The sequence below is a fragment of the Oncorhynchus mykiss genome, chromosome 18 (genome assembly GCF_057628025.1).
Source record: "Oncorhynchus mykiss isolate SJ-2025 chromosome 18, ASM5762802v1, whole genome shotgun sequence".
Taxonomy (NCBI): Eukaryota; Metazoa; Chordata; class Actinopteri; order Salmoniformes; family Salmonidae; genus Oncorhynchus; species Oncorhynchus mykiss.
In genome coordinates, this window is record NC_143039.1 from 18,579,613 (window position 1) to 18,607,500 (window position 27,888).

Sequence of the window (27,888 nt, forward strand, 5' to 3'; positions counted from 1 at the left end):
TGACTGAGGGTTGACTACGTCTTGTCTGTTCTCTGACTGAGGGTTGACTACATCTGGTCTGTTCTCTGACTGAGGGTTGACTACATCTGGTCTGTTCTCTGACTGAGGGTTGACTACATCTTGTCTGTTCTCTGACTGAGGGTTGACTACATCTGGTCTGTTCCCTGACTGAGGGTTGACTACATCTGGTCTGTTCTCTGACTGAGGGTTGACTACATCTGGTCTGTTCTCTGACTGAGGGTTGACTACATCTGGTCTGTTCCCTGACTGAGGGTTGACTACATCTGGTCTGTTCTCTGACTGAGGGTTGACTACATCTGGTCTGTTCTCTGACTGAGGGTTGACTACATCTGGTCTGTTCTCTGACTGAGGGTTGACTACATCTGATCTGTTCTCTGACTGAGGGTTGACTACATCTGGTCTGTTCTCTGACTGAGGGTTGACTACATCTGGTCTGTTCCCTGACTGAGGGTTGACTACATCTGGTCTGTTCCCTGACTGAGGGTTGACTACATCTGGTCTGTTCCCTGACTGAGGGTTGACTACATCTGGTCTGTTCTCTGACTGAGGGTTGACTACATCTGGTCTGTTCTCTGACTGAGGGTTGACTACATCTGGTCTGTTCTCTGACTGAGGGTTGACTACATCTGGTCTGTTCTCTGACTGAGGGTTGACTACATCTGGTCTGTTCCCTGACTGAGGATGGACTACGTCTGGTCTGTTCTCTGACTGAGGGTTGACTACATCTGGTCTGTTCTCTGACTGAGGGTTGACTACATCTGGTCTGTTCTCTGACTGAGGGTTGACTACATCTGGTCTGTTCTCTGACTGAGGGTTGACTACATCTGGTCTGTTCTCTGACTGAGGGTTGACTACATCTGGTCTGTTCTCTGACTGAGGGTTGACTACATCTGGTCTGTTCCCTGACTGAGGGTTGACTACATCTGGTCTGTTCTCTGACTGAGGGTTGACTACATCTGGTCTGTTCTCTGACTGAGGGTTGACTACATCTGGTCTGTTCCCTGACTGAGGGTTGACTACATCTGGTCTGTTCTCTGACTGAGGGTTGACTACATCTGGTCTGTTCCCTGACTGAGGGTTGACTACGTCTTGTCTGTTCCCTGACTGAGGGTTGACTACATCTGGTCTGTTCTCTGACTGAGGGTTGACTACATCTGGTCTGTTCTCTGACTGAGGGTTGACTACATCTGGTCTGTTCTCCGACTGAGGGTTGACTACATCTGGTCTGTTCTCTGACTGAGGGTTGACTACATCTGGTCTGTTCTCTGACTGAGGGTTGACTACATCTGGTCTGTTCCCTGACTGAGGGTTGACTACATCTGGTCTGCTCCCTGACTGAGGGTTGACTACATCTGGTCTGTTCTCTGACTGAGGGTTGACTACATCTGGTCTGTTCCCTGACTGAGGGTTGACTACATCTGGTCTGCTCCCTGACTGAGGGTTGACTACATCTGGTCTGTTCTCTGACTGAGGGTTGACTACATCTGGTCTGTTCTCTGACTGAGGGTTGACTACGTCTGGTCTGTTCTCTGACTGAGGGTTGACTACATCTGGTCTGTTCCCTGACTGAGGGTTGACTACATCTGGTCTGCTCCCTGACTGAGGGTTGACTACATCTGGTCTGTTCTCTGACTGAGGGTTGACTACATCTGGTCTGTTCCCTGACTGAGGGTTGACTACATCTGGTCTGTTCCCTGACTGAGGGTTGACTACATCTGGTCTGTTCTCTGACTGAGGGTTGACTACATCTGGTCTGTTCCCTGACTGAGGGTTGACTACATCTGGTCTGTTCCCTGACTGAGGGTTGACTACATCTGGTCTGTTCTCTGACTGAGGGTTGACTACATCTGGTCTGTTCCCTGACTGAGGGTTGACTACATCTGGTCTGTTCTCCGACTGAGGGTTGACTACATCTGGTCTGTTCTCCGACTGAGGGTTGACTACATCTGGTCTGTTCTCTGACTGAGGGTTGACTACATCTGGTCTGTTCTCTGACTGAGGGTTGACTACATCTGGTCTGTTCCCTGACTGAGGGTTGACTACATCTGGTCTATTCTCTGACTGAGGGTTGACTACGTCTTGTCTGTTCCCTGACTGAGGGTTGACTACATCTGGTCTGTTCTCTGACTGAGGGTTGACTACATCTGGTCTGTTCCCTGACTGAGGGTTGACTACATCTGGTCTGTTCCCTGACTGAGGGTTGACTACATCTGGTCTGTTCTCCGACTGAGGGTTGAGTACATCTGGTCTGTTCTCTGACTGAGGGTTGACTACATCTGGTCTGTTCTCTGACTGAGGGTTGACTACATCTGGTCTGTTCCCTGACTGAGGGTTGACTACATCTGGTCTGTTCTCTGACTGAGGGTTGACTACATCTGGTCTGTTCTCCGACTGAGGGTTGACTACATCTGGTCTGTTCTCTGACTGAGGGTTGACTACATCTGATCTGTTCTCTGACTGAGGGTTGACTACATCTGGTCTGTTCTCTGGCTGAGGGTTGACTACATCTGGTCTGTTCTCTGACTGAGGGTTGACTACATCTGGTCTGTTCCCTGACTGAGGGTTGACTACATCTGGTCTGTTCTCTGACTGAGGGTTGACTACATCTGGTCTGTTCCCTGACTGAGGGTTGACTACATCTGATCTGTTCTCTGACTGAGGGTTGACTACATCTGGTCTGTTCTCTGACTGAGGGTTGACTACATCTGGTCTGTTCTCTGGCTGAGGGTTGACTACATCTGGTCTGTTCTCTGGCTGAGGGTTGACTACATCTGGTCTGTTCTCTGACTGAGGGTTGACTACATCTGGTCTGTTCTCTGACTGAGGGTTGACTACATCTGGTCTGTTCTCTGACTGAGGGTTGACTACATCTGATCTGTTCTCTGACTGAGGGTTGACTACATCTGGTCTGTTCTCTGGCTGAGGGTTGACTACATCTGGTCTGTTCTCTGACTGAGGGTTGACTACATCTGGTCTGTTCTCTGACTGAGGGTTGACTACATCTGGTCTGTTCTCTGACTGAGGGTTGACTACATCTGGTCTGTTCTCTGACTGAGGGTTGACTACATCTGGTCTGTTCTCTGACTGAGGGTTGACTACATCTGGTCTGTTCTCTGGCTGAGGGTTGACTACATCTGGTCTGTTCTCTGACTGAGGGTTGACTACATCTGGTCTGTTCTCTGACTGAGGGTTGACTACATCTGGTCTGTTCTCCGACTGAGGGTTGACTACATCTGGTCTGTTCTCTGACTGAGGGTTGACTACATCTGATGATGTGGGGAATCACAGATAATGAGAGCTGTGGTTTCCCTGCCATGTGCAGATGGGCGAGGTGTGCATGTCGTGCACATGCGTTTGTGTGTGTGTGTGTGTGTGTGTGTATGTATGTACTTAGAAGCCTGTCTGGGCCATCTGTGGGATCCCAGCTGACTTGTAGGGCCTGTTACCATGGTAACCGTCTCCTTAGGGTGTCTGTGTGTGTGTGTGTGTTGACTCTTCTCATTTTGGTCTCTCCACTGTATCATAATATGCATGATTCTTACCTGCTAAGGCGAGAGGGCACGAGACAAATCAAATCTGTTTCTCTTTAAACTCCCAATTGAATTGTAAAAGCTGCAGAGCCCAGTTAATGTGTTTGTTATTTACAATACTGAGTGACTGAAATAAATCCTTGTCTGCCTTCCCATTCCTCTACCCTTCTCCAGAAGTACGCATTTCTTCACTCCCCCTTATGCATTTAAAGGCATTGGATTGGTGCAAACATGGCTTGAGGTAGTTTTACCCGTTTACCTCACAACAGTCCCTTCCTTTTAGATCCTCGAGGGGAATTGTACAAGAGCAGACATGAGGAGGAGGGCAGAGAATCAGACTGTAGCCCTTGTTCTTGTTGTTGATTTGAGCATGTTAGGGTTGAGAGTGAGACAGGTGGTCCATGTTCCACACAGCCTTATGAGGATGGGTCTAGCTAGTCCTTCTATACTAGTCCTCCTCTGGATGTCCCCTTCATTCACCCTACATAACCCCCTTCCTCAAACATAACCCCCTTCCTCAAACATAACCCCCTTCCTCAAACATAACCCCCTTCCTCAAACATAACCCCCTTCCTCAAACATAACCCCCTTCCTCCAACATAACCCCCTTCCTCAAACATAACCCCCTTCCACATAACCCCCTTCCTCAAACATAACCCCCTTCCTCAAACATAACCCCCTTCCTCAAACATAACCTCCTTCCTCAAACATAACCCCCTTCCTCAAACATAACCCCCTTCCTCAAACATATCCCCCTTCCTCAAACATAACCTCCTTCCTCAAACATAACCTCCTTCCTCAAACATAACCCCCTTCCTCAAACATAACCCCCTTCCTGAACATAACCCCCTTCCTCAAACATAACCCCCTTCCTCAAACATAACCCCCTTCCTCAAACATAACCCCCTTCCTCAAACATAACCCCCTTCCTCAAACATAACCCCTTCCTGAACATAACCTCCTTCCTCAAACATATCCCCCTTCCTGAACATAACCCCCTTCCTCAAACATAACCCCCTTCCTCAAACATAACCCCCTTCCTGAACATAACCCCCTTCCTCAAACATAACCCCCTTCCTCAAACATAACCCCCTTCCTCAAACATAACCCCCTTCCTCAAACATAACCCCCTTCCTCAGACATAACCCCCTTTCTCAAACATAACCCCCTTCCTCAAACATAACCCCCTTCCTCAAACATAACCCCCTTCCTCAGACATAACCCCCTTCCTCAAACATAACCCCCTTCCTCAAACATAACCCCCTTCCTCAAACATAACCCCCTTCCTCAAACATATCCCCTTCCTCAAACATAACCTCCTTCCTCAAACATAACCTCCTTCCTCAAACATAACCCCCTTCCTCAAACATAACCCCCTTCCTGAACATAACCCCCTTCCTCAAACATAACCCCCTTCCTCAAACATAACCCCCTTCCTCAAACATAACCCCTTCCTGAACATAACCCCCTTCCTCAAACATAACCCCCTTCCTCAAACATAACCCCTTCCTGAACATAACCTCCTTCCTCAAACATATCCCCCTTCCTGAACATAACCCCCTTCCTCAAACATAACCCCCTTCCTCAAACATAACCCCCTTCCTCAAACATAACCCCCTTCCTCAAACATAACCCCCTTCCTGAACATAACCCCCTTCCCTTTCCCTGTGGAGGCTACTGAGGGGAGGACGGCTCATAATAATGGCTGGAATGGGGCGAATGGAATGGTATCAAACACATAGAAACCATGTTTGATACCATTCCACTCATTTCGTTCCAGCCATTACCACAAGTCTGTCCTCCCCTATTAAGGTGCCACCAACCTCCTCCCTTTCTCACAGGCCTCTGTCCCTGTCTCACCCAGTGGGATGTGGGATGTTGAGCAGAGACAAAGCCATATAGTCTACGTGCTGGTTAAGCTCAAACTGGTGCCATACCTCGATATAGTGACAGATTTCCAGACCCTTTCCTGTTGCCTACCCCTGCCTTAGGCCCTAGGTATGCCAAGTATGTGCCAGGCAGATTCTATACTGAGGACACTAGGAAGTGTCCCTTTGTGCCTGATAGAGGCTTGGTGTGGGGGTTGTGCAATACTGCATTGTCATTTACTGATTGATTTGAACTGCCAGTCTTTTTATCGCTTTAACCTCTTATATGCTCTCTCTCTCTCTCTCTCTCTCTCTCTCTCTCTCTCTCTCTCTCTCGTTCTCTCTCTCTCTCTCTTTATCTCTCTCTCTCTTTATCTCTCTCTTTTTCTGTCCCTCTTTCTCTCTCTTTCTCTCTCTCTCTCACTCTCTCTTTCTCTCTCTCTCACTTCCTATCTCTCTCCATCCCTCTTTCTCTGTCCCTTTCTCTCTCTCTCTGTCTCTCTCTGTTTCTCCTCATTCTTCCTCTCTCTCTACCGCTACCCCCTATCTCTCACCCCCCTCTTCCTCTTCCTCTCCCCCCCTCTCTCTCTCCCCTCACTCCTTCCCCCCTCCCCCCCTCTCTCCCCTCACTCCTTCCCCCCTCTCCCCCCCTCTCTCTCCCCTCACTCCTTCCCCCCTCTCCCCCCCTCTCTCTCTCCCCTCACTCCCTCCCCCCTCTCTCTCTCTCCCCTCACTCCTTCCCCCCTCTCTCTCTCTCCCCTCACTCCCTCCCTCCTCTCTCTCTCTCGCCTCACTCCCTCCCCCCTCTCTCTCTCTCCCCTCACTCCCTCCCCCCTCTCTCTCTCTCCCCTCACTCCTTCCCCCCTCTCCCCCCCTCTCTCTCCCCTCACTCCTTCCCTCCTCTCCTCCCCCCTCTCTCCCCTCACTCCTTCCCCCCTCTCCCCCCCCCTCTCTCTCTCCCCTCACTCCCTCCCCCCCTCTCTCTCCCCTCACTCCTTCCCCCCTCTCTCTCTCTCCCCTCACTCCCTCCCCCCTCTCTCTCCCCCCCTTCACTCCCTCCCCCCCTCTCTCTCTCCCCTCACTCCTTCCCCCCTCTCTCTCTCTCCCCTCACTCCCTCCCCCCTTTCTCTCTCTCCCCTCACTCCCTCCCCCCTCTCTCTCTCTCCCCTCACTCCTTCCCCCCTCTCTCTCTCTCCCCTCACTCCCTCCCCCCTCTCTCTCTCTCCCCTCACTCCCTCCCCCCTCTCTCTCTCTCTCTCCTCTCACTCCTTCCCCCCTCTCTCTCTCTCCCCTCACTCCCTCCCCCCTCTCTCTCTCTCTCTCCTCTCACTCCTTCCCCCCTCTCTCTCTCTCCCCTCACTCCTTCCCCCCTCTCTCTCTCTCCCCTCACTCCTTCCCCCCTCTCTCTCCCCTCACTCCCTCCCCCCTCTCTCTCTCTCCCCCCCTCTCTCTCTCTCCCCTCACTCCTTCCCCCCTCTCTTTCCTCGCCAGTGTCTAGTTGTCATGGCAGATAGTCGGCAGCCCGAGGTGTCGGGCCCTCCCACTAACGGAGCCCAGGACCAGTCAGCTGCCCTCGCTGGCCACGGAGAGAACGGCTTCTCCTCTTACAGAGAGAACGGCTATCACGGAGGACACGCTGCCACAGCAGGTGAGAGAGCGCTGGGGGGGTATAGCCACATGTTAACTGAAGCGGTGGGTGTTACCAGGCAGCCTCGTTGAGGTTTCCTTGAGCTCCTGATGGAAATAGCTGGAGCTGTATCCCTACAGGGTTTTAGGGACCTCGTTGGAGTTGGTGGTTTACCTGTAGACATGTATAGTAGGCTGATTCTACGATTACAATACGACTTGCTGATAAGGAAGGATGAGACTGTGTAAAGGCCTGGTTTTGTCCTTCAGGTTGAGTTTACTGTAACAGAGTAGTACACTGGCATGGTCCTTCAGGTTGAGTTTACTGTAACAGAGTAGTACACTGGCATGGTCCTTCAGGTTGAGTTTACTGTAACAGAGTAGTACACTGGCATGGTCCAAGTGACTAACCACTCTATAGGGACCTCCTAAGGTTTCCACCACTATAGTAATTAACTGAGCCTAAGGTGCTTCAGTCGGCCTAGGGCACCTTTTAGGGACATGGACATCGTTAAATAAGATGGCGTTCTTCAGTGACGTATGAAGTCATTCAGTGACAGAGGTTAGAGTAGGTGTTTGTGTGCTTGTGCATGTGTCTCAATGTTTGTTTGTCTGCGTGTCTGGCTGTGTGTATGTGTGTCTGTGTCTGCAATTCTGCTTGTATATGTATGCGTGTCTGCGTTTCTATACGTGTGTGTGTGTGTGTGTGTGTGTGTGTCCGCGTGCAGAGCAAGTGTCAGCCCGTATAGTTGAGAAGGTGACAGCAGAGGCGGTGGCAGTGCTCAAGCAGGAGCAGGACAAGCAGGACTCTACTAGGAGACTGTCCTCAGGTAGGCCTTAGTGACAGAGTTCCCTACAATACCTTGTTTCACACTACTGAGCAGAGCCGTGTCAGGGTGGAAAGATAAGTGTGAAAAGGGTATGACGCACTACTATCACACTGATAGCCTCATACCAGGCTACAGTAGCCAACGTCCGCTGGCCCCCATGAGTGGCATGGGACATACTGCAGGGAAAGATAAAGTGTCTGTCAAGCCTCTTTCCCTGGCTGTACCATTACATCATCATTGTGCTGTTGGTGCCGTTTGGCTGTTAGGATCGTCTTTAGCTGTGACTGACGTTGTGCCGGTGCTCTCTGCCGCTTGTTAAAGCTACAGTCTGGGTTTGGTACGTCCATCTACACATCCCATTTCAGAGGGGTTCCACTTCCCTGTCCTAATCCCTCAGATGTCTGGGTTTGGTACATCCATCTACACATCCCATTTCAGAGGGGTTCCACTTCCCTGTCCTAATCCCTCAGATGTCTGGGTTTGGTACATCCATCTACACTTCCCATTTCAGAGGGGTTCCACTTCCCTGTCCTAATCCCTCAGATGTCTGGGTTTGGTACATCCATCTACACATCCCATTTCAGAGGGGTTCCACTTCCCTGTCCTAATCCCTCAGATGTCTGGGTTTGGTACATCCATCTACACATCCCATTTCAGAGGGGTTCCACTTCCCTGTCCTAATCCCTCAGATGTCTGGGTTTGGTACATCCATCTACACATTCCGTTTCAGAGGGGTTCCACTTCCCTGTCCTAATCCCTCAGATGTCTGGGTTTGGTACATCCATCTACACATCCCATTTCAGAGGGGTTCCACTTCCCTGTCCTAATCCCTCAGATGTCTGGGTTTGGTACATCCATCTACACATTCCGTTTCAGAGGGGTTCCACTTCCCTGTCCTAATCCCTCAGATGTCTGGGTTTGGTACATCCATCTACACATCCCATTTCAGAGGGGTTCCACTTCCCTGTCCTAATCCCTCAGATGTCTGGGTTTGGTACATCCATCTACACATCCCATTTCAGAGGGGTTCCACTTCCCTGTCCTAATCCCTCAGATGTCTGGGTTTGGTACATCCATCTACACATCCCATTTCAGAGGGGTTCCACTTCCCTGTCCTAATCCCTCAGATGTCTGGGTTTGGTACATCCATCTACACATCCCATTTCAGAGGGGTTCCACTTCCCTGTCCTAATCCCTCAGATGTCTGGGTTTGGTACATCCATCTACACATCCCATTTCAGAGGGGTTCCACTTCCCTGTCCTAATCCCTCAGATGTCTGGGTTTGGTACATCCATCTACACATCCCATTTCAGAGGGGTTCCACTTCCCTGTCCTAATCCCTCAGATGTCTGGGTTTGGTACATCCATCTACACATCCCATTTCAGAGGGGTTCCACTTCCCTGTCCTAATCCCTCAGATGTCTGGGTTTGGTACATCCATCTACACATCCCATTTCAGAGGGGTTCCACTTCCCTGTCCTAATCCCTCAGATGTCTGGGTTTGGTACATCCATCTACACATCCCATTTCACAGGGGTTCCACTTCCCTGTCCTAATCCCTCAGATGTGGTACCAGAACAAATGTGGCACCATTTTGTTCTGTTTTCTAATCCCAGACTGTGGCTTTAAACACATTTCATTAGGGTGATGTTACAGGTCATGTGACTATGCCATGCATACTTACTGACAACAATTGCCTTGACTTACCAGTGAGGACAACATATTGTCTGTCTCTTTCCCTTCACAGTGGAGGACTCTGCCAACCTGCCACCCTCCCCTCCCCCCTCTCCGTCGGCAGAGCAGATCGGACCCATGGAGCAAAGTATGCACACAGAGGCTTGTCCACGTGCACAAACACGCAAGCACACACACACACACACACACACACACACACACACACACACACACACACACACACTCTTGAGACAGGGTGAGAGGATGAGTGTGTGTGTGCGTGACAGGAGTGATAGGTGTATATCAGTTGGGAGGTAACACACTCACACACCTTACCTTCGTCTGGGTGTTGATGATGCATGATGGGACCGGCTCTTCTACTCCTTCCTCTTTCTTCCCTTCTTTATTTATCTCAGCCATGTCTTTCCTTTGCATGGGTCAACTGGTACTGGTTTCCCTGTCTTTGTGTCTGTGTTTTGCTTGTCACTAGCCGGCTACTACCCGGTGACTCAACCCTGCACTGGTCACTTTAATAATGGAACACTGGTCACTTTAATAATGGAACACTAGTCACTTTAATTATGGAACACTGGTCACTTTAATAATGGAACACTAGTCACTTTAATTATGGAACACTGGTCACTTTAATAATGGAACACTGGTCACTTTAATAATGGAACACTGGTCACTTTAATAATGGAACACTGGTCACTTTAATAATGGAACACTGGTCACTTTAATAATGGAACACTGGTCACTTTAATTATGGAACACTGGTCACTTTAATAATGGAACACTGGTCACTTTAATTATGGAACACTGGTCACTTTAATAATGGAACACTGGTCACTTTAATAATGGAACACTAGTCACTTTAATTATGGAACACTGGTCACTTTAATAATGGAACACTGGTCACTTTAATAATGGAACACTGGTCACTTTAATAATGGAACACTGGTCACTTTAATAATGGAACACTGGTCACTTTAATAATGGAACACTGGTCACTTTAATAATGGAACACTGGTCACTTTAATTATGGAACACTGGTCACTTTAATAATGGAACACTGGTCACTTTAATAATGGAACACTGGTCACTTTAATAATGGAACACTAGTCACTTTAATAATGGAACACTGGTCACTTTAATAATGGAACACTGGTCACTTTAATAATGGAACACTGGTCACTTTAATAATGGAACACTAGTCACTTTAATAATGGAACACTGGTCACTTTAATAATGGAACACTAGTCACTTTAATAATGGAACACTGGTCACTTTAATAATGGAACACTGGTCACTTTAATAATGGAACACTGGTCACTTTAATAATGGAACACTGGTCACTTTAATAATGTTTACATACTGTTTCACCCATTTCATATGGACATATTGTATTCTAGTCAAGGCCATTTTATTAAACTATTGCTGTACATATACTATTCTATCCTACATATTCTACAGATTACTACATATTCTACTCACAAACTGTCCATAATGTCTATATATCACATTGGTCACTTTAATAATGGAACACTAGTCACTTTAATAATGTTTACATACTGTTTCACCCATTTCATATGGACATATTGTATTCTAGTCAAGGCCATTTTATTCAACTATTGCTGTACATATACTATTCTATCCTACATATTCTACAGATTACTACATATTCTACTCACATACTGTCCATAATGTCTATATATCACATTGGTCACTTTAATAATGGAACACTAGTCACTTTAATAATGGAACACTAGTCACTTTAATAATGGAACACTGGTCACTTTAATAATGGAACACTGGTCACTTTAATAATGGAACATTGGTCACTTTAATAATGTTTACATACTGTTTCACCCATTTCATATGGACATATTGTATTCTAGTCAAGGCCATTTTATTCAACTATTGCTGTACATATACTATTCTATCCTACATATTCTACAGATTACTACATATTCTACAGATTACTACATATTCTACAGATTACTACATATTCTACAGATTACTACATATTCTACAGATTACTACATATTCTACAGATTACTACATATTCTACAGATTACTACATATTCTACAGATTACTACATATTCTACAGATTACTACATATTCTACAGATTACTACATATTCTACAGATTACTACATATTCTACAGATTACTACATATTCTACAGATTACTACATATTCTACAGATTACTACATATTCTACAGATTACTACATATTCTACAGATTACTACATATTCTACAGATTACTACATATTCTACTCACATACTGTCCATAATGTCTATATATCACATTGGTCACTTTAATAATGTTTACATACTGTTTCACCCATTTCATGTGGACATATTGTATTCTAGTCAAGGCCATTTTATTCAACTATTGCTGTACATATACTATTCTATCCTACATATTCTACAGATTACTACATATTCTACTCACAAACTGTCCATAATGTCTATATATCACATTGGTCACTTTAATAATGGAACACTGGTCACTTTAATAATGGAACACTGGTCACTTTAATAATGGAACACTGGTCACTTTAATAATGTTTACATACTGTTTCACCCATTTCATGTGGACATATTGTATTCTAGTCAAGGCCATTTTATTCAACTATTGCTGTACATATACTATTCTATCCTACATATTCTACAGATTACTACATATTCTACTCACATACTGTCCATAATGTCTATATATCACATTGGTCACTTTAATAATGGAACACTAGTCACTTTAATAATGGAACACTGGTCACTTTAATAATGGAACACTGGTCACTTTAATAATGGAACACTAGTCACTTTAATAATGGAACACTGGTCACTTTAATAATGGAACACTGGTCACTTTAATAATGGAACACTGGTCACTTTAATTATGGAACACTGGTCACTTTAATAATGGAACACTAGTCACTTTAATAATGGAACACTGGTCACTTTAATAATGGAACACTAGTCACTTTAATAATGGAACACTGGTCACTTTAATAATGTTTACATACTGTTTCACCCATTTCATGTGGACATATTGTATTCTAGTCAAGGCCATTTTATTCAACTATTGCTGTACATATACTATTCTATCCTACATATTCTACAGATTACTACATATTCTACTCACATACTGTCCATAATGTCTATATATCACATTGGTCACTTTAATAATGGAACACTAGTCACTTTAATAATGGAACACTGGTCACTTTAATAATGGAACACTGGTCACTTTAATAATGGAACACTGGTCACTTTAATAATGGAACACTAGTCACTTTAATAATGGAACACTGGTCACTTTAATAATGGAACACTGGTCACTTTAATAATGGAACACTGGTCACTTTAATAATGGAACACTGGTCACTTTAATAATGGAACACTGGTCACTTTAATAATGGAACACTGGTCACTTTAATAATGGAACACTGGTCACTTTAATAATGGAACACTGGTCACTTTAATAATGGAACACTGGTCACTTTAATAATGGAACACTGGTCACTTTAATAACGTTTACATACTGTTTCACCCATTTCATATGGACATATTGTATTCTAGTCAAGGCCATTTTATTCAACTATTGCTGTACATATACTATTCTATCCTACATATTCTACAGATTACTACATATTCTACAGATTACTACATATTCTACAGATTACTACATATTCTACAGATTACTACATATTCTACAGATTACTACATATTCTACAGATTACTACATATTCTACAGATTACTACATATTCTACAGATTACTACATATTCTACAGATTACTACATATTCTACAGATTACTACATATTCTACAGATTACTACATATTCTACAGATTACTACATATTCTACAGATTACTACATATTCTACAGATTACTACATATTCTACAGATTACTACATATTCTACAGATTACTACATATTCTACTCACATACTGTCCATAATGTCTATATATCACATTGGTCACTTTAATTATGGAACACTGGTCACTTTAATAATGGAACACTAGTCACTTTAATAATGGAACACTGGTCACTTTAATAATGTTTACATACTGTTTCACCCATTTCATATGGACATATTGTATTCTAGTCAAGGCCATTTTATTCAACTATTGCTGTACATATACTATTCTATCCTACATATTCTACAGATTACTACATATTCTACTCACATACTGTCCATAATGTCTATATATCACATTGGTCACTTTAATAATGGAACACTGGTCACTTTAATAATGGAACACTGGTCACTTTAATAATGGAACACTGGTCACTTTAATAATGGAACACTGGTCACTTTAATAATGTTTACATACTGTTTCACCCATTTCATATGGACATATTGTATTCTAGTCAAGGCCATTTTATTAAACTATTGCTGTACATATACTATTCTATCCTACATATTCTACAGATTACTACATATTCTACTCACAAACTGTCCATAATGTCTATATATCACATTGGTCACTTTAATAATGGAACACTAGTCACTTTAATAATGGAACACTGGTCACTTTAATAATGGAACACTGGTCACTTTAATAATGGAACACTAGTCACTTTAATAATGGAACACTGGTCACTTTAATAATGGAACACTGGTCACTTTAATAATGGAACACTGGTCACTTTAATTATGGAACACTGGTCACTTTAATAATGGAACACTAGTCACTTTAATAATGGAACACTGGTCACTTTAATAATGGAACACTGGTCACTTTAATAATGGAACACTGGTCACTTTAATAATGGAACACTGGTCACTTTAATAATGTTTACATACTGTTTCACCCATTTCATGTGGACATATTGTATTCTAGTCAAGGCCATTTTATTCAACTATTGCTGTACATATACTATTCTATCCTACATATTCTACAGATTACTACATATTCTACTCACATACTGTCCATAATGTCTATATATCACATTGGTCACTTTAATAATGGAACACTAGTCACTTTAATAATGGAACACTGGTCACTTTAATAATGGAACACTGGTCACTTTAATAATGGAACACTGGTCACTTTAATAATGGAACACTAGTCACTTTAATAATGGAACACTGGTCACTTTAATAATGGAACACTGGTCACTTTAATAATGGAACACTAGTCACTTTAATAATGGAACACTGGTCACTTTAATAATGGAACACTAGTCACTTTAATAATGGAACACTGGTCACTTTAATAATGGAACACTGGTCACTTTAATAATGGAACACTAGTCACTTTAATAATGGAACACTGGTCACTTTAATAATGGAACACTGGTCACTTTAATAATGGAACACTGGTCACTTTAATAATGTTTACATACTGTTTCACCCATTTCATATGGACATATTGTATTCTAGTCAAGGCCATTTTATTCAACTATTGCTGTACATATACTATTCTATCCTACATATTCTACAGATTACTACATATTCTACTCACATACTGTCCATAATGTCTATATATCACATTGGTCACTTTAATAATGGAACACTAGTCACTTTAATAATGGAACACTGGTCACTTTAATAATGGAACACTGGTCACTTTAATAATGGAACACTGGTCACTTTAATAATGGAACACTGGTCACTTTAATAATGGAACACTGGTCACTTTAATAATGGAACACTGGTCACTTTAATTATGGAACACTGGTCACTTTAATAATGGAACACTAGTCACTTTAATAATGGAACACTGGTCACTTTAATAATGTTTACATACTGTTTCACCCATTTCATATGGACATATTGTATTCTAGTCAAGGCCATTTTATTCAACTATTGCTGTACATATACTATTCTATCCTACATATTCTACAGATTACTACATATTCTACAGATTACTACATATTCTACAGATTACTACATATTCTACAGATTACTACATATTCTACAGATTACTACATATTCTACAGATTACTACATATTCTACAGATTACTACATATTCTACAGATTACTACATATTCTACAGATTACTACATATTCTACAGATTACTACATATTCTACAGATTACTACATATTCTACAGATTACTACATATTCTACAGATTACTACATATTCTACTCACATACTGTCCATAATGTCTATATATCACATTGGTCACTTTAATAATGGAACACTAGTCACTTTAATAATGGAACACTGGTCACTTTAATAATGGAACACTGGTCACTTTAATAATGGAACACTAGTCACTTTAATAATGGAACACTGGTCACTTTAATAATGGAACACTGGTCACTTTAATAATGGAACACTAGTCACTTTAATAATGGAACACTGGTCACTTTAATAATGGAACACTGGTCACTTTAATAATGGAACACTGGTCACTTTAATAATGTTTACATACTGTTTCACCCATTTCATATGGACATATTGTATTCTAGTCAAGGCCATTTTATTCAACTATTGCTGTACATATACTATTCTATCCTACATATTCTACAGATTACTACATATTCTACTCACATACTGTCCATAATGTCTATATATCACATTGGTCACTTTAATAATGGAACACTAGTCACTTTAATAATGGAACACTGGTCACTTTAATAATGGAACACTGGTCACTTTAATAATGGAACACTGGTCACTTTAATAATGGAACACTGGTCACTTTAATAATGGAACACTAGTCACTTTAATAATGGAACACTGGTCACTTTAATAATGGAACACTAGTCACTTTAATAATGGAACACTGGTCACTTTAATAATGGAACACTAGTCACTTTAATAATGGAACACTGGTCACTTTAATAATGGAACACTAGTCACTTTAATAATGGAACACTGGTCACTTTAATAATGGAACACTGGTCACTTTAATAATGGAACACTGGTCACTTTAATAATGGAACACTGGTCACTTTAATAATGGAACACTGGTCACTTTAATAATGGAACACTGGTCACTTTAATAATGGAACACTGGTCACTTTAATAATGTTTACATACTGTTTCACCCATTTCATATGGACATATTGTATTCTAGTCAAGGCCATTTTATTCAACTATTGCTGTACATATACTATTCTATCCTACATATTCTACAGATTACTACATATTCTACTCACATACTGTCCATAATGTCTATATATCACATTGGTCACTTTAATTATGGAACACTGGTCACTTTAATAATGGAACACTGGTCACTTTAATAATGGAACACTGGTCACTTTAATAATGGAACACTGGTCACTTTAATAACGTTTACATACTGTTTCACCCATTTCATATGGACATATTGTATTCTAGTCAAGGCCATTTTATTCAACTATTGCTGTACATATACTATTCTATCCTACATATTCTACAGATTACTACATATTCTACTCACATACTGTCCATAATGTCTATATATCACATTGGTCACTTTAATAATGGAACACTAGTCACTTTAATAATGGAACACTGGTCACTTTAATAATGGAACACTGGTCACTTTAATAATGGAACACTGGTCACTTTAATAATGGAACACTGGTCACTTTAATAATGGAACACTAGTCACTTTAATAATGGAACACTGGTCACTTTAATAATGGAACACTAGTCACTTTAATAATGGAACACTGGTCACTTTAATAATGGAACACTAGTCACTTTAATAATGGAACACTGGTCACTTTAATAATGGAACACTAGTCACTTTAATAATGGAACACTGGTCACTTTAATAATGTTTACATACTGTTTCACCCATTTCATATGGACATATTGTATTCTAGTCAAGGCCATTTTATTCAACTATTGCTGTACATATACTATTCTATCCTACATATTCTACAGATTACTACATATTCTACTCACAAACTGTCCATAATGTCTATATATCACATTGGTCACTTTAATAATGGAACACTAGTCACTTTAATAATGGAACACTAGTCACTTTAATAATGGAACACTGGTCACTTTAATAATGGAACACTGGTCACTTTAATAATGGAACACTGGTCACTTTAATAATGGAACACTAGTCACTTTAATAATGGAACACTGGTCACTTTAATAATGGAACACTGGTCACTTTAATAATGGAACACTGGTCACTTTAATAATGGAACACTGGTCACTTTAATAACGTTTACATACTGTTTCACCCATTTCATGTGGACATATTGTATTCTAGTCAAGGCCATTTTATTCAACTATTGCTGTACATATACTATTCTATCCTACATATTCTACAGATTACTACATATTCTACAGATTACTACATATTCTACAGATTACTACATATTCTACAGATTACTACATATTCTACAGATTACTACATATTCTACAGATTACTACATATTCTACAGATTACTACATATTCTACAGATTACTACATATTCTACAGATTACTACATATTCTACAGATTACTACATATTCTACAGATTACTACATATTCTACAGATTACTACATATTCTACAGATTACTACATATTCTACAGATTACTACATATTCTACAGATTACTACATATTCTACAGATTACTACATATTCTACAGATTACTACATATTCTACAGATTACTACATATTCTACAGATTACTACATATTCTACAGATTACTACATATTCTACAGATTACTACATATTCTACAGATTACTACATATTCTACAGATTACTACATATTCTACAGATTACTATATTCTACAGATTACTACATATTCTACAGATTACTACATATTCTACAGATTACTACATATTCTACAGATTACTACATATTCTGCAGATTACTACATATTCTGCAGATTACTACATATTCTACAGATTACTACATATTCTACATATTACTACATATTCTACAGATTACTACATATTCTACAGATTACTACATATTCTACAGATTACTACATATTCTACAGATTACTACATATTCTACAGATTACTACATATTCTACAGATTACTACATATTCTACAGATTACTACATATTCTACAGATTACTACATATTCTACTCACATACTGTCCATAATGTCTATATATCACACACACATATATATATATATATATATCATGTAGTAACCAAAAAAGTGTTAAACAAATCAAAATATATTTTTCATTCTTCAAGGTAGCCACCCTTTGCCTTGATGACAGCTTTGCACACGCAGCTCAGAGCAGTAGGCTTGCACTGCACCCTAACACTGCACCCTTAATGCGTCTAGTCTTTGTAGAATCACCTGTGAACCATGCATGGTTGATCTCTCGGTTTCCCTTACCTGTCACCCCTTACCCAATCTCCTAGACTCTACCCATCTTCTTTCTGTAAATGTACACCTCCTTCACTCTCTCTCTCTCTCTCTCTCTCTCTCTCGCTCTCTCTCTCTCTCTCTCTCTCTCTCCTTTTGTCTTTCTCTCTTTCTCTTCTTTTCTCTTTCTCTCTCTCTCTCTTTCTCTCCCTCCCTCTCTCTCTCTTTATCTCTTTCTCTCTCCTCTCTCTCCTCTCTCTCCCTCTCTCTCTCTCTCTCCCTCTCTCTCTTTCTCTCTCTCCTCTCTCTCTCTCTCTCTCTTTCTCTCTCCTCTCTCTCTCCCTCTCTCTCTTTCTCTCTCCTCTCTCTCTCCTTCTCTATCTCTCTCTTTCTCTCTCTCTCTCTTTCTCTCTCTCCTTCTCTCTCTCTCTTTCTCTCTCTCTTTCTCTCTCCTCTCTCTCTCCTTCTCTCTCTCTCTCGTTCTCTCTCTCATTCTCTCTCTCTCTCTCTCCCTCTCTCTCTTTCTCTCTCCTCTCTCTATCCCTTTCTCTCTCCTCTCTCTCTCCCTCTCTCTCTTTCTCTCTCCTCTCTCTCTCCTTCTCTCTCTCTCTTTCTCTCTCTCCTTCTCTCCTTCTCTCCTTCTTGCTGCTCTCCCCTTTTGTGTTTCTCACCTGTTTATTTACACTTGCTGTAGATGACATTACGACTTTCAGCTCCTCACAGCACAGACCAGTAACAACACACACGCTAACTCTTCCCCCCACATAATTCTGGTCACTGTATTACGCTGCATGGAATTCCAACTGAGCACGTCTTTGGTACATACCTCTAAACTTACCAGACCAGGTATTTCATTTGAGGGTCCTTTCATGAATTTACCTGTAATTGCAGGAATACTTGCAGAAGATCACTACAATGAATGTATTGATTTTTGTCTGCATGCTTTAAAGATAAGTTTTAATTGTGTTAGAATGTTTACAAAAACACCACATTTTAAAGCCACATTATATTGTAGGTCATTGCCTCCGACAGAGCTGAAAGTGTCTCACCAGTGTTATCCCATTGTGTAGTAAGCCCTGTCTGTGTTATCCATGTCCATCTCCCTGTCCTGTCCCTGTCTTCCCCTTCCCAAAGAGGAGAGACTAGAGGTTGTCTCTACTCCCCCTGAGGAGGAGGAGGAGGAGGAGGAGGAGTTTACCCAAGTCTCAGCAGCTCCTGAGGAGGAGCACCCAGGTCAACAGGGGGAGGATTCTGATCAGCAGCCCACAGACATGCTCTTAGAGCACCTTGATATTGTAAGCGAGCCCCAGGCTTTGCCCTGTCCTCAGGCCGAGACTCATAAATTCCTCAACGGGAGAGGAATCCATCAGGCTGAGTTGGATAAACCATCAGAGGAAGGTGTGTGTGTGTGTGTGTGTGTGTGTGTGTGTGTGTGTGTGTGTGTGTGTGTGTGTGTGTGTGTGTGTGTGTGTGTGTGTGTGTGTGTGTGTGTGTGTGTGTGTGTGTGTGTGTGTGCGTGCGTGTGTGTGTGTGTGTGTGTGTGTGTGTGTGTGGCGTGTGCACACGTGCATGTTTTAACTGTTTGTGTGTGTATCCCACATTGCATGTTTTCCTCCTCTCTATAGTCTGTTTTAAAGGCTGTGATGTGGATCTAGCTTTGCTGTGCTACTGGTTTCTTAGCTGTTGCTGCTGCTACAATGTGAACACATACTAGCACATTGATTTCTTATTGCATAAGCAGTCAATTCATTGTGTGCTTTCATCATTGATCAAACATTTTTTGTGCGGCCCCCAGTTCACTTTTGAACTCATTGCTAAGTGTTTTTGCCAGCTACATTGCAAATGAGACGGTAAATGTTTTGAATGTCAGGTGTATTGTATTGTAAAGATTCATTGCGAATCCGTTTTTTCCCCCTCCGTGGGGTTTTGTTTTTGGCCTTGGTACATTGTGTTCAATTGTGTCTGTATTATTTGCATTCAGTTTCATGTTGCTGTCATTTCATCTGACGTCAATGTAAACCAGCAATAATGTAGGAAGTACTAGATACAACACTGTTTTTCAATTATCTCTATTCTCTCTGACACTGTTATACTCACTGAGTTATATTCACCTTTATTGATTGAATATTTCTACATTTTCATCCTTCAATAAGATCTTCCTAAACATTTACTCGTCTTAGTTTGTAGTTAGAATCAATATCATAAAATGTGATTTATATATAGTCGATATGAAACATGTTACATTCATTGTATCCTCTATTCATTCAGCACATAGGATATCCTCGCAAGGTAGCACAGTAATTCAAGTTTACTTAAAGTGCCAATATCTTCTTGAATATTTCAGATTCATTCTAAATATCCCATGTCATTCAAATCGTGCTCTTCATTCAGTCATTCTGTTCCTGCACACCATCCCAATGTCATCGAACTGAACTGTGCTGCAATCATGCTCCCAGTGGCCAGAGATAGTATTGCTGTGTGCCCTACATTGTGCTTGATGGACAGCTCTCCATATGAAGAGGGCTTTGCTTGTCTGTGCTGGCTGTAGCATGTGGACACTGCAAAGAAAGAAAGAACGCTGAGCTAGTGTACTCATCAGCAGCACAGACCACTGCAGATTTACTTGCAGACCTGCCGGTGAACCCAGAGAAGCCTCGTTCCGACAATCCTGCCATGGCAGAGGAGCATCCACAGGGGGCACCCCCTCCGCAGAGCCCGGTGGCCCCCACCACAGAGAGAGAAACACCCGAGGGAGCAGAGAGCACTGTGTCCATCGCTGAGTTCTCCACTGGTTCCCCCAAAAACAAATCTCTAACTGATCCTACCCCCACAGAACCCGAGAAAACGGTTCAGCCTTTAGTGGAACCAGAAAAGGGGCAAGGGACTGGAATTACCACTAGTGTGGTTCCTAAGATGGAATACCTTCCGGAGCCCAAGACCACCGCTGAGAAACAGCCCTCGGTTGAAGAGCTCGACTCAGTTCCTCTTTCAGTTGTATATGAGCCCCTGAAAGATTACATTGAGGAAGAGGAGGAAAATGATGCTTATGTTACACCCAGTAAGTCAGCAAACCTTCAGAGCGTTCGTGAGGAGAAAGAGATCACATCAGAGAAAACTGAGAAAAGAATGCTGAGTCTAGGACAATCGACCGCCAGGCCATTGTCATTTGAGACTGAGAAGATTGAAGAGACTCCTCAAAGTAATGTCAGTGATGGAGAAAACCCAGAGCAGGAGGCACACATATCTGCTGCAGATAGTCTAAAAGACAAGCAGAGTTCGGAAGGTAAGTCTGGAGTTGCTTCAAAAGATGAGTCAGGTATGACGGCCTACTTTGAGACCTCTACACAAAGGGATACTGAAAAACCAGGAGAACGTGGTGAGGGTTACTATGAGCTCAGTGCTGTCAGCCAGAAGAAGCCCTCAGAGGAGGTTCTGGAGGCCGATTCAGACATTAAAATAAGCGATTCAGCACCAGAACAGACAATGTCCAGTATAACGTTGATGAGTGACAGTGCCATGGACAAGCTAGAGGATCTCCCTAAGAGGAAGGATGTGTGTACTAGGCTGTCACCTGGCAAATTGTCATTGGAACACAGAAGTCTTTCTCTGAATTTTGCTATTGGCTCAATGGGTCAAGCAGGAGAGCAAAACCAGTCGAAGCTCTCATCTCTTACAGAGGTCTCTTCCGGAAGCCTGGATGAAACCACAGGCTACCTTCCTGTAACCACCCCATTAGTAACATTAGAGAGACAGTTACTTCCTGTGACTCCAGAGATAGCTCTCCCAGTCCCTACCACTGAAACCTCCACGGATCTACCTGAAGACACCACCGCTAAGACAATGTGTTCTCCTGAGTTGTCACTCTCACCCATGAAGCAACACTACACCCATTTGAATGACCCATCCAACGACCTTCCTGAGATGCTGGACCTAGCCGGTGTTAAGCCCAAACCCACCCTGGAGAAGAGGGAGCTGGACCAGCATAATAGAAGGAGGTCTGTCCCTGCCTGTCCATCTGCTGCTCTGGTGGGCAGTTCTCTGGCCAAGCTGGTGCTGGGGAACCAGCAGACGCCCAGGGTGGTGGGTGGAGAGGAGAGCCAGCAGGAGGAGCGTGGTTACTGCGTGTTTAGTGAGTACTCTGGTCCCATGCCCTCGCCTGCCGATCTGCACAGCCCAGTGGCCTCCCCACACCAACGGTTCCCCACAGTGACTGAAGGGGACAGTGACGAGGAACTGGGAGCCATTGCGGAAGAGGGCGAGCAAAAGCTGGCACCGCAAAAAACAAACCAGGCAGAGGAATCGGTTGGAGGAACAGTTAAGCCAATTTCGGTGCTTGAAAGAGCTGTCACGGCAGGTGTCAAACCGGATCGTCTGAGGATCCCTGTGGCTCCATCCAAAGACAAACTGACAGAGTTCCGGCTGGAGAGCGGTCTTCCCGGGGACATCAAAACCCAAGCCATTCCTGAGGTAGAGTTGGAGCAGGACCTCTCCAGAGAAGCGTCCCCCATCCCACCAGACTTCGCATTTACTTTTGGCACTGAGGTGAAGGACACCAAGCTTTTTGCGACCTCTGAGGCTCCAGCAAAAAAGGCTGCCGCTGTGGAGGGAACCAGTAGAGTCAAAGTAGAGGTGGCGTCAGCAAGGATTGGGAAGAGTCAGAAGACTGGTCTTAAAAAGCCAGAGATGGAGAAAGTGGAGGAGACCTCAGACCCAGACCATCAGACTGCTGTTGAAGACTTACAGCCAAAGGATGTTCGAGGACTGGAGAGAGAAAAGAAAAATGAACCCATGACATCATCACCTGAATCATTAGTGGAGATCATCAATGCGCAGGAGAAGAAGCGTGAAAGTGAACCAGAGATGTCAACAGTACCAGCGGAGGCTGTCGTTCCAAAAGAAGAGGCCAAGACCAAAGCTGAAGAAACATCACCAACACCCTCTAACGTGAGCACTGCAGATGTGGAGGAAGCCACAGAGCAACTAGAAGAGAAAAGTCCAGAGAAAAGTGTTTCTGGAAGTTCTCCAGTTATAGTCATACCTCAGGCACAAGTTGAGGAAGAGGAGGAGGAAGACGATATAGAAGTAGCTGAGGAAGTCTTGGAGGAAGTTGAAGGCCCTCCTGTGCTCCTCAAGGAGAAAGAGCAAGAGAGTCACCCTATGGAGAAGCAGGAGGAGGTGGCAGAAGAGGTGAGGGTGGTGGGTGGGGCGGAGGAGGTGATTGTTGAAAATACTAAAGATTTGGAGTCTGCTGTTGCTGGGGATGATGAATCATGTGATGCTACTGCCCCAACCATTGATGAAGGGGATTATGCCGATCGCATCTCTCATCTATCTGCCTGCTCTGGAAACGACCAGCCACAAACCCTAGATGGAAAGGAGGCAGAGAAAGAGAATAATAAAGTGGAGGATAAAGAAGGGGTGGTGCTGCAGGAAGAGGAGGAGTCCGCTGAAGTGGGGCAGGAAGTTGAGATGAAGGCTTCCAGTCGCGAGGAGACGGAGACCTCAGACGTACTGCGGAGCCAGACCAGCGAGACCACCGCTCTCGATGAGACCACCATGGACGTCTCCATGTTAGACAGCGAGAGTGGCTGGGTGGACTCACAAGGTAGTTGTCCCAAAATGTGCATGCAATTCTAACAATGTAAATGCAAAATGTTAGCTTCACATGTTTTTGCTTGCGTAACTCACACAACAACAAACAAGCGTTTTAACTGGACTATGAACAACAATACACAATCTATATCGTGGAAATCTTGAAATGCAACTTTATACCCAGATGGTCCATTCTATTCAATATAGATCATGTTGAATATAGGACATATGGGCCAGGTGTATGTGGGCTTAGCCCTCCTGTCCTATCTCACTCCCTATGCTGCAGATGATGACAGAAGTGTAATGACAGAGCAGATTGAAGCTCTGCCCAAAACACAGAGTCCTGTCAAGACTCCCCTGGTAGAGAGACCCTCTAATAAACGTCCCCCCGGCAGAGGACAGGGGCGCACCTCCACCCCCGAGCGCAAACTCAACCGCAGAGAGCCCGTCAGTCGTCGTCCAAAGGAGGAAGAGAAGAAGAAAAAAGGTTTCTAGATCTAGAATGTTAGATCGTCCATGTTATTCTGTGTTATTTACTGTATATATCTGTGGTACTGCTGAACATCACTTCTGTCATGGAAATCTTTTAAATTGCACTGGCAAGGATTTGTTTGAGTTTTATTACACAGTTTGTAAATGACAATGTTACCACCTCTTCGTGGTCTTGAGACCCATACTGTGTGTTGATTAAATGGAAATTGCACCACGCTATAATGACAACAGATGTCCACTTCCTTCCTGTTGTTAACCCTGTCTTCCCTCTCTGCTAGCGGGGACGAAGAGAACTGAACAGTGTAAGGTATCAGTCCTCCAGTGTCGCTCTCCCACTCGGAGGATTGTAGTCAAAGCTGCTACGTTCAGACAAGCTAGACCTGCTTCGCACCACGGCTCTGCTAGACGCAAGCCACCAGGTGACCTACCTACCGTCCTCACAGCAGGGAAACCGATGCAATGTAGCTGGCCAAAAACAGAATGTGCACTGCAGACCCATCGCAAGATGTTTCTCTGTTGTTCATGTTTTTTTCTCTCTCATTTTATTACTTTATTTTGATGTTTTGTTTTTGAGAATCATGAGATCATGTTGCATTATGCTCGTCCAAGCTGTAAGCTCCGTGTTTGGGGAGTGTTTGTGCTTTGTGAGGACAATGTGCTACTATGGTTGTGCTTTGTGAGGACCATGTGCCACTATCCCAGCTAGCACATAACGTTCTGAGAACCGTAGGTTTCTTAGAGCTTGGTGAGGGCATACATCCTCCCCTTAACGTTCTGGGAACGGTGCAGGGTAGTTCCTTGGATTTAGAACATTCTCAGCACATTTAAGGAACTTGACCAAAAACCCCCATAATTTTCTTGGTATTTCATTACTTTAACAGAACGTTTTCTAAAAGTTCAAACGTCGTTACATTTCATTTCAATTTTGGTAATGTTCTAGTAATGTTCTTTAACTGATTTGACATTGGGAATCTCTCTAAATAGTTCTATGCTCATGGTTCTATTTAAAGTTATGTTATAAAATTGTTCAGAGGACGTTAAGAAAACATCCTGGAAAAACCACAAGAATACTTTAGAGAAGGTTCTAAGAATGTTATTTAAAACATATACCTTCTGTTCTCAGCATCAACATAATGGGGTCTGTTTGCATCAACATAATGGGGTCTGTTTGCATCAACATAATGGGGTCTGTTTGCATCAACGTAATGGGGTCTGTTTGCATCAACATAATGGGGTCTGTTTGCATCAACATAATGGGGTCTGTTTGCATCAACATAATGGGGTCTGTTTGCATCAACATAATGGGGTCTGTTTGCATCAACGTAATGGGGTCTGTTTGCATCAACATAATGGGGTCTGTTTGCATCAACGTAATGGGTCTGTTTGCATCAACGTAATGGGGTCTGTTTGCATCAACATAATGGGGTCTGTTTGAATCAACGTAATGGGGTCTGTTTGCATCAACATAATGGGGTCTGTTTGCATCAATGTAATGGGGTCTGTTTGCATCAACATAATGGGGTCTGTTTGCATCAACGTAATGGGGTCTGTTTGCATCAACATAATGGGGTCTGTTTGCATCAACATAATGGGGTCTGTTTGCATCAACATAATGGGGTCTGTTTGCATCAACATAATGGGGTCTGTTTGCATCAACATAATGGGGTCTGTTTGCATCAACGTAATGGGGTCTGTTTGCATCAACATAATGGGGTCTGTTTGCATCAACATAATGGGGTCTGTTTGCATCAACATAATGGGGTCTGTTTGAATTTTTTGTATGTGTAAAAAAAACATGGCAGGCTGGTGGCGCAGTGGACTAATTCTATGGATAGAGAACAGTTGATTATAGGTTTGAATCTTACTGATGCTGTGTCACAATGTGTTTGCATGATTAATGCCAAAGGAAATCAATTTCTGCGTGCCAAAAAGTGAACCCAAATAATCTAGCAGTTTTGTTAAAATCATATTGAACATTGAGTGAATGTTTTAAGGAAGCTATTCAAAAATTTCAACAACTAATTTTTTTTCTTAGAGCGTAAATAAAACCTCAGAAGAAAACGTTCAAGGAACTAGACTAAAACGTTCTCAGAACCTCCAGCAAACCCAGAGGAGGCAAAATGTTCACTTCCATTCTCAGAATGTTTAAAAAAAACATTCAGTTTTACCGGTCAGAATACTTATGGCTTCGTTCCCAGAACCAATGGGAAACCAAAAACGCACGTTCCCCCAACTTCCAAGGAACCAAGTGTGCTAGCTTGGATGGTTTTTGTCTTGAGCCACAGTACTATACCTTGCTCTTCTGTTTGATAGAAGTGACTGGCAGGTGTCTGACTGGGGTGCTGCTGTGTGAACTGAAATATAGGTGAATTTGGTCAGGAACAAATTAGCCCGACGAAAATGCTTCCTTGAAGATTTGCAGTAAGAATGCATCACTTCTGCATTAGAACGTTTTCTGATTCAGTGGTTAAAGATAGAGTGCACTGGCTGTGTGTGTGGACTGTGTGTGTGTTCGAGTGTTTGAGATTATTGATGGGTTGTCGTCTTCTCTGGTATCTGGTGTCTGCTGCATTCCCTCCACTCATTGCTGCTGCTGTGTGTTTCTGTTGGCTGATATCACCCTCTGCTGGCCTAGCCCTGAGAGTTGATTATTCTCTCTCTCTCTCGCTCTCTCTTCTCTCTCTCTCTCTCTCCTCCCTGTCTCTCTTTCTCGGTCTCTCTCTCCCTTTCTCTCTCTCTCTCTTTCTCTCTCTCTCTCTCTCTCTCTGGTTCTCTCTCTCTCTTTCCTCTCTGTCCCTTCCTCTCTTCCTGTATCCTTCTCTCTCTTCCCTCTCTGTCCCTCCCTCTCTCTCCCTCTCTCTCTCTCTCTCTCTTTCTTTCTCCTCAGCCGCGGAGGACCAGCAGCCTCTTAATGTGACCCACCAATCCCGGGAAAGGACCTCTGTAAGTAATACACACTGCATATGGTAATTTAGAATATATTGATGTCTCATTGTGTTGTCACTGACATCCCACCTCC

The 27,888-nt window shown here is 43.0% G+C and overlaps 1 protein-coding gene across 32 annotated transcripts in view; it reads left to right on the forward strand.

The window, feature by feature from the left end:
- LOC118941092 (microtubule-associated protein 2-like) overlaps window positions 1–27,888 on the forward strand; it is a 113,778-nt gene that overhangs the window by 65,713 nt on the left and 20,177 nt on the right. For 9 of the 32 annotated variants that reach the window (XM_090207510.1, XM_090207514.1, XM_090207513.1 and 6 more), the window contains 7 exons: window positions 6,911–7,067; window positions 7,774–7,875; window positions 9,624–9,698; window positions 21,415–24,390; window positions 24,664–24,864; window positions 25,148–25,288; window positions 27,757–27,812. In XM_090207510.1, coding sequence (XP_090063636.1) covers window positions 6,923–7,067; window positions 7,774–7,875; window positions 9,624–9,698; window positions 21,415–24,390; window positions 24,664–24,864; window positions 25,148–25,288; window positions 27,757–27,812 — 3,696 coding nt within the window. In that variant the 5' untranslated portion in view covers window positions 6,911–6,922. Of the gene's footprint in view, window positions 1–6,910; window positions 7,068–7,773; window positions 7,876–9,623; window positions 9,699–19,919; window positions 20,184–21,414; window positions 24,391–24,663; window positions 24,865–25,147; window positions 25,289–27,754; window positions 27,813–27,888 lie in introns of all 32 variants that reach the window. The other 23 variants (XM_090207529.1, XM_090207531.1, XM_090207537.1 and 20 more) reach the window with 5 other exon arrangements.